At 35.2% G+C, this 8,261-nt stretch overlaps 1 protein-coding gene across 2 annotated transcripts; it reads left to right on the top strand.

Moving 5' to 3' along the window:
* Nucleotides 1-3,995: 3,995 nt before the first annotated feature.
* Nucleotides 3,996-8,053, top strand: LOC100249510 (probable polyamine transporter At1g31830). Of its 2 annotated transcripts, none has more exons than XM_002263781.4 (2): nt 3,996-4,178; nt 6,340-8,053. In XM_002263781.4, exons 1-2 carry the CDS (start codon nt 4,077-4,079, stop codon nt 7,789-7,791), a joined length of 1,554 nt encoding a protein of 517 aa, XP_002263817.2. In that variant the 5' UTR covers nt 3,996-4,076; the 3' UTR covers nt 7,792-8,053. The 2 variants fall into 2 exon arrangements, with proteins under 2 accessions (XP_002263817.2, XP_059590908.1); XM_059734925.1 differs by lacking the exon at nt 3,996-4,178 and adding an exon at nt 4,872-5,411 and having other exon boundaries at nt 5,510-8,053.
* The last annotated feature ends 208 nt before the right edge of the window (nt 8,054-8,261 follow it).

The raw sequence follows: 8,261 nt of genomic DNA, 5'->3' as shown, positions 1-8,261 counted from the left end.
AACCAACATAACATATTGGCAAAACACAATTTGAAGACCCACCCTCACCCTCAATCCGCAAAACTAAAGTGAATTTATTGTTTTTTTCTTTTTTTACTTCTTAATACTTAATATAAATAAAATATTAAAAGAATAAATAACAAGATAAATATATTTTAATCAAAAGCATTATCAAACAAATTCTTATTATGATAGTTGTTTTAGGGTCCATTTGAAAATGATTATAATTAATATATATATATATATATATATATATATATATATATATATATATATATATATATATATGTATATATATATATATATATATGTATGTGGACCCCGCATTTCGACTCTTGCGTTCCCCACTCAATGGTGAGCTCTCGATTTTAAATTTGAAAAATCATGGATTTTTATTTATTAAGAAAATAACTTGGAGTCGCCACTTATTTTTGTTTTATTTTTAAAGGGTAAATAAAATAAGAAAGAAAAACTCTAAGTGTGACTCCTTGTTTTGGAAAAGGTCGGTCTACGAAAAATCAGATCGGGTTCGGGGGTCAGGTTACTTATCGGGAAGGTACGGTAAAGACTGTAGCACCCCTCTAAGTCCCTAAAATAGGTATCTACTAATAAAATGAAGCAATCATGGCAATTAATTAGGAGATCAATGAATACCCGGAAATATCATGCACATATGAGAGACAAAGCATGCATAAGGAATGGACAGAGTAAGAGAGAATGTGTACCTTAGCAGCAAACGACAAAGCGCTATCAAGGGAATGAGGTTAGTGAACAAACACAGGTTGATTATATACATATCATGGAACGTGGCAAAACAATCACGCATGACAAATAAATCAATCAATCAATCAATTGGTCATGAATTCACATATGTAGGGCCCCCCACCAGAGCCCATTTTATCTTACCTGAATCAATTCCGATAACTCCATTATTCGGAATTACAGAAGTCGATTCCTTGCTTATTTCAAAACATTTTAAAAACAGAGGAAGTATGAAAATTGCTTGCCAGAAATGAAAGTGGCAACAAAGCTTTATTAAAAATGTGATTTTGGAACCTAAAGAAAGTGCTCTAAGGATGAAGAAAAAGGTGAACCGTCGGCCGGACAGAATTCCGGATGCGAGACATCTGGAGAAGGTGGAACATCGGCGGATAGGATTCCGAGTATGAGGCATCCGGATGGAATGGCGGCAGAGAAGAATTCCGGGTGTATAACACCCAGATAGAAAGGCGGCGCAGAAGGATTCCGGGTGTATGACACCCGGATAGAAAGGCGGCGCAGAAGGATTTCGGGTGTGTGACACCCGGATGGAAATGGCGGCGCAGAAGGATTCCGGGTGTGGGACACCCGGATAAGGTAGAACGTTGCTACGAGTAGCCTGAAGGATAGGTATGGGTTGCCTGGATATGGAGGCTTGGGTGAGTGGTTTTAATGGGTATGCGAAAGGGTGGTGGACAGCGTGCACCCGGGAGACTCCATGTAAGTGGGATGGAGAATAAATGAGAGGAAAATGGGTATAGGGATGCTGATGAGGTGAGCTTTGCTACCGTGACAACTACTCCAGATTTTCTAGGATCCCTTTCGGGCAGGGATAAGAAAATGGATGCGTACCATGGACAGATATCAAAAAACAGGGGAGGTAAAAGAAACAGAGCGCGAAAGAAGATGAATGAATAAAGGAAAATCTCAGAAAATCCACTTCATGAATCATCCATGAATCTTCTGAGCAGGTGGGTAAACCATATCTGATGTCACCACCCTCATGATTCTCAAGCATTTCATAACCACAATAAGAGCATATCAAATTAAAAGATGGTCCAATCTACACACATGCAGGCATACAAATCAACAAACAGATCAATGACCTTCAACATCCACCCAAAACAGCATTATGTTGTGGAAAATCAATGAATAATGAGAGAGGAAGAGAAAACTGCGTACCTACCTGGTTCCTCAAGCAAAAAGAAATCAAGTCTCAGCTCTCTCAATGAGTTTCCCTCTCCAAAGACTCCTCTCCCCAACCACCCAAAAAACTCTTCTCCTTTTTCTTCTTGCTCCAAAAAAACCTCCCTCATCGCCGTCTTTTCTTTTCTTTTCTTCTTCTTTTTCTATCCTCAGAAAAATATCTTTTTTTTTTCAGAGAAAAAAATATCTTTTTTTTAGAAAAACAAATATCTTTTTCAGAAAAACAAATATCTTTTTCAGAAAAACAAATATCTTTTTCAAAAAAACAAATATCTTCCTCTTTTTCGTATCCGTTCTCCCTTTTCTTTGTCCTCCCCACGATCTCTGCTGCAGCCACCTTTTCTTCTCTCTCATCTGCGCCCCTTGACGGCCCGCGGGACCCACACCCTCTCTCAAAAGTTCCTCCACGTGTCAAAGTCCTACTGCAACTTCAAAAAGCGAGGTTGATTCCTTACGGCCACTAAGGATGAGACACGTGGCCCGCTGGGATAGTGATGTCTGGCTAAAAATGTGATCTGCAAAAACAAATAGAGAAAATGTGACCCATGCCTAAATGAGGGTCTACAATATATTTTTAATTTCTTAATACTTAATAGAAATAAAATAATAAAAGAATAAATAACTTAATGTTTTTCACTCACATAACTTCACAACCCGCTCCCTACATTTGTTTTGCTCCTATGATGATAAAAATGCAATTTTTTGAATTTTTGAAAAATAAAATTAATGAGATAAATATGAAAAAAAAAAATAAATAAAACCGATCTTATAATGAAAATCTCCCATAAATATTTCAAAATCAACAATAAATAGGATTAATGGACGATTAAGTGATTTTTTTTGCCATATTTTTAAGGTTTCCTCTCTTTTACTTTGATTCTATTTGTTTATACTTTGAACTTTTTTGATAAATCATATTTTTTTGTACCCTTATCTTATTTCCCGATACTTTGATCTCATTCCTTTTACATAGGGCTCTCGTTGTTTTAAAAAAATGAAGTATATTTAAGCAATATTCTATCTTTAAATGAATTAACTGATTAATTTATCATTTTTAGATACATGTGTTCTTCCAGCCTAAAAAATGTGATTTTTTAACAATTTAATTCATTCAAATCTCCTAGGTAGTCTCCCAATTACACTTACAAGCTCCTTAATTCCGCTCCTAATGAAGGAATTACAAGTAGTCGCAAACTTTTATACTGAAAGTTTCATTTACCTTAATTCTATGACTTTGTATTTTATGTTGATTCCTTTTAAATTAAAAAGAAGGTGTATTTAAATAATATAAGAATTCATGATTTTTGAAATATATATACACGATTGCATTTTATTTCTCCTTTTAAAGAAATATAAAAGAAAACATATTTTATAAATAAATAATTTTTTATAAAAATTAATTTCGAGAAATAAATTATTTAAAATTTTCCTGACATGATAAAATAAATTGATTGAATAAAATATAATCTTCACAAATTTATATTATTATGAAAAAAAAATTCAATTTTCTATAATATAATAAATTTTATTTTCACAAATAATGTATATAAATTAATATTTTCTTTTTCTCTTTTTCCCTTAACATAAAATACATATTGTTCATTTTTTTTCTTTAACACAATATTGTTCATCCATAAGACTTATTTTAATCATTAAATTAATTTCAATTCAAATAAATCTATAATTATCTAAATAATTAATGATATCCATAAACTATTTAAGTAAATTTCATATGAATCTATATTTTTACCTACAAATATTGTTTTTTAAAATTTGTTTTTATTGAATATTTTTTATTTAACTATTTCATAATATATGGAAAATCTCAATATATTTGTTTAAGATGGAAAAGGATAAAAATGATAAAGCAAATAACAAATTTCTTGCCAAGATTAGTTCTTTTTAAAAACGAACGGTTAGGATTGCATGTTGGGATCCAATGATCGAAATCTCATGTTCGGTAGGTACCTCAGCATTTCCCAAAAAAACAAAATAATAATAATAATAATAATAGTTGACCTCGTTGACAGTTTCATCTTCTGGTTCGTATCTCCTCCCTTCTCCCCCCCAACCGAGCCTCCGAAGCAGTTCCCCAAAACGACGTCGTTTCGATGCATAGCCCACCACCCGCTACTCAAACGACGACGGTGCAGAGTCCACCGGGCGCCTCTCCAAACGACGTCGTCGGAGTGCCCACTCCACCGTCTGGCCAGGTGTGTATGGGTAGTTTTATTTAAATTTAAAAATATTTTAGAATGTTTTTTCAATCCAAGAAAAGGGTTTGTAAAAATACTAAAATTAGGAAATTTATTTCCCAAGGTATTCATTAATTTTGGGTATTTTAGATTCCATATAAATATAAATATTAATTAAAAAAATAATTTTTTTTTTTTAAATTATCCAACCTGTCATTCATTATAAATTTTCCAAACCTGTCCCCATTAAAGACAGACCAAAAAGGTTAAGGGCTAAGAAAACCTAAATAATTAGAAATTTTGATTCTTATTCATTGGCATGTTGCATTGAAGTTTCCATTTCTAAAAATAGAAAATAGAAAATAAAAAAGATGTCTTAATTTATTTATTTATTTCCATTTTTGAATGCATATAAAATAAAAATAAATAAAAATTTCTATAACTAGGAATTATATCCCAACATGGAAATTAATTATTTACTTATAAATTATATTTACATTTATATAATTGATAATTTTTAAATTCGACATGCCTGAAATCCATTTTTTTTTCTTTTTTTCCTTTTTTAATTAAATAAAAAATCCTGAAAATTTATTAAGTATTACTTATAATAATGAGAAAAATTAATTAAAAAAATCATTAATATGAAATACCAAAAAAATATTTAAATAATTTAATATTATATTAATTCAATAAAAAATAATAATAATAATGATTACATGTATGAATGGCTTCCGTAACAAATTTTGTTACTATTATTTTCATAAGTTTCATGTGCATCGTGACCCTCAAGCAAATGAGAATGAAGTCGCCATAGACTTTTTCCAAGAATTTTGAGAAGCACCTGGCGTAATCAGCAGCCCCATATGGGAAAAAGGACGAAAAAACGAACTATTTTATTCCCTGTCCTGAAGGAATGCCTGGAATCTTGAGCAGCACTCAAGAAAAGTAAAGGCTCAACTGGTGACTAATGACTCTCTCCTCCTCTCTCTTTTAAGGACAAGACATCAAGGGTTGAGCCTCCAATGATGGTGGAGCATATGTGTCATAACCCATAATGAATTTCACATGATTTTCATGGCATTCTCGTGAATTTTTCAGATCTTTCTGCAATTTGCGCCTGACCCTTTTCATTTTCCTTTTGTCTCGAGATGTTTTGTCTGGTTTTTGGGGTGGATTTTTTTGTTTTCTGTGATATGGGCCCAGTTCATGTTTTTGGGTGATATTGGTCATTCATTGTTTGGACAAGGGGTAGGATTTTCAGTTTTGTCTTTGTTTTTGTTTTTGGGGTTATGAGAATGACTCAAAACCCAATGTTTGTTTTGCTGAGGACGTGGTGTTGAGTGCAGAGATTGAAGGAAGAGCCTATTGTAATGTGTTTTCTTCGATTTTTGGAATGAATTTCTTGTTTTCTGCGATGCCCAACTGCTCATTCACGGTTTGAGTAAGGTATTGGAATCGGTTTTGTGTGTTTTTTAGCGTTGATTTGTGGGATCTTGTGCTTGTTTTTGTTTTTTGGTTCATCGAATTGAGTCAAAATTCCAGTTTTTTCTTTTGTTTGTATGATCTATTTCCTGGTTTTTGAGATTCCCAGTTCATGTTTTTTATCAGTACTGCTCATTCATTGTTTGAATTGATAAGGAATAGGAATCAATTATCTCTTTGTTTTTGTCTTTACTCTTTAGTTTATCAAAGTGTGTCTAAACCCTCTGGTCGTTATGTTGAGTACTTGAAAGTGAATTCAGAAATTGAGAGAGGGACTCTATTGCAATGTGTTTTCTCTGGTTGGCATGATCAATTTCATGTTTCCGGAGGAACCCAGTTTGTGTTTTTATTAATACCGCTCTTCCCCTTTTGGGATTGACAATCACATGATAAGGGAATGGATTTAATTTTGTCTTTGGTTTTTACTCATTGAGTTTATCAAAGTGGGTCTAAACCCAGTGTTCATTATGTTGAGAACTTGAAATTGAGTTTAGAAATTGAGGGAGGAATCTATTGAAATGTGTTTTCTTTGATTTGTATGATTAATTTCATATGAATACTGCTTATTCATTGTTTGGATTGATGATTACATGATAAGGGATAGGATTGGTTTTCTCGTTGTTTCTGTTGTTAGTTTACAAAAGTGAATCAAAACCTGATGTTAATTGTGTTGAGAACTTGAATTTGAGTGCAGCAATTGAGGGAAGAGGTTCCTGCAATGGGGGAATGCAATGGTGTGGAATATGTGGGGGTGGGTGTGGGTGTTGATGAATTAGCTCCTCTCAGGGTGGATAACTTCAAGAAAGTTTCAGTTCTACCACTTGTTTTCCTTATCTTCTATGAGGTGTCTGGGGGCCCATTTGGCATTGAGGACAGTGTGGGGGCTGCTGGCCCTCTTCTAGCTCTGCTCGGATTTTTGATCTTTCCCTTTATATGGAGCATTCCTGAAGCGCTAATCACAGCTGAGATGGGGACCATGTTCCCTGAAAATGGTGGTTATGTGGTTTGGGTGTCATCGGCTTTGGGGCCTTATTGGGGGTTTCAGCAAGGGTGGATGAAATGGTTGAGTGGAGTTATTGACAATGCTTTATACCCAGTTCTGTTTCTGGACTATTTGGATTCCTCTGTCCCTGCTTTAAGTGGTGGTTTACCGAGAATTGCAGCGGTTTTGGCTTTGACTGTAGTTCTTACTTACATGAACTACAGGGGCTTAACCATTGTGGGATGGGCTGCTATTTTGCTGGGTGTATTTTCAATCCTTCCTTTTGTGATCATGGGACTTGTGGCAATTCCAAAGTTGAAGCCCTCACGATGGTTGGTAGTGGAAAAGGATGTGGATTGGAATTTGTATTTGAACACACTCTTTTGGAATCTGAACTACTGGGATTCAATCAGTACTCTTGCAGGAGAGGTGGAAAACCCAAAAAGGACTCTTCCAAAGGCACTCTTTTATGCCCTGATCTTGGTCGTGCTCGGGTATTTCTTCCCTCTTTTAATTGGTACTGGTGCTATTCCTCTTGATCGTGAGGCTTGGACTGATGGGTATTTCTCAGATGTTGCTAAAATGATAGGGGGAGTCTGGTTGGGTTGGTGGATTACAGGGGCTGCTGCAGCGTCGAATCTGGGGATGTTTGTAGCTGAAATGAGCAGTGATTCCTTCCAACTTTTGGGGATGGCAGAGCGGGGAATGCTTCCCAGCATCTTTGCCAAAAGGTCGCACTATGGCACCCCACTCATTGGAATTCTATTCTCAGCTTCTGGTGTGCTTTTGCTTTCATGGATGAGCTTTCAAGAAATCATAGCTGCAGAAAACTTCTTATATTGTTTTGGAATGATTTTGGAGTTCATTGCATTTGTTCGATTGAGGATTAAATACCCGGCTGCATCTCGCCCATACAAGATACCTCTTGGGACAGTTGGGTCTATTCTAATGTGTGTTCCTCCAACCATATTGATCTGCATTGTTCTGGCTCTTTCTTCACTCAAAGTCGCGGTTGTAAGTCTTATTGCTGTGATAATCGGCCTTGTGCTGCAGCCTTGCCTCAAATGCATAGAGAGAAAGAGATGGCTTAAATTCTCAGTGAGTTCTGATCTCCCTGATCTTCACTGTGAAAATCATGAGAATGTTGAACCGCTGGTGAATTAACATGCACAGGCAATACCATTACTACAGCTCAAGTGCCAACACAGGATAGGCATACCAAAAAGTATAATTTGAAAGGGGGCTCCATGGACAACTAGGAGGTGCTATGGTGGCTTTGTATCTAGCTAAATTATTTCCCTTCTTCGAATGCTGACTGGTATGCAGCCAACACATATGTATCATCTCTATTTTTAGAGTGATGATAAATGGTTGTGATGATTGAATAATTAGAATCAAATACGAGTAGTAAAGTTGCATTGGTGTCTCCTTTAGTACTTATCTAAGAATTTGAAACCTATATATTTGTAACCTCCTGGAGAGGAGAAGTTCCTGGTGTTCATAGGGGATGACACCTTTGAACTGGGTGGACAATACCTACTCACTGTCAACGGGTCATGATAATATTAGTTTTGATAGCTAAAGAAACCGAAAACTACTAGATAGTTGTTGATTTCACACATTAGCTCGCAACC

The sequence above is a fragment of the Vitis vinifera genome, chromosome 2 (assembly GCF_030704535.1).
Source record: "Vitis vinifera cultivar Pinot Noir 40024 chromosome 2, ASM3070453v1".
Taxonomy (NCBI): Eukaryota; Viridiplantae; Streptophyta; class Magnoliopsida; order Vitales; family Vitaceae; genus Vitis; species Vitis vinifera.
This window is presented reverse-complemented; position numbering and strand designations above follow the sequence as displayed.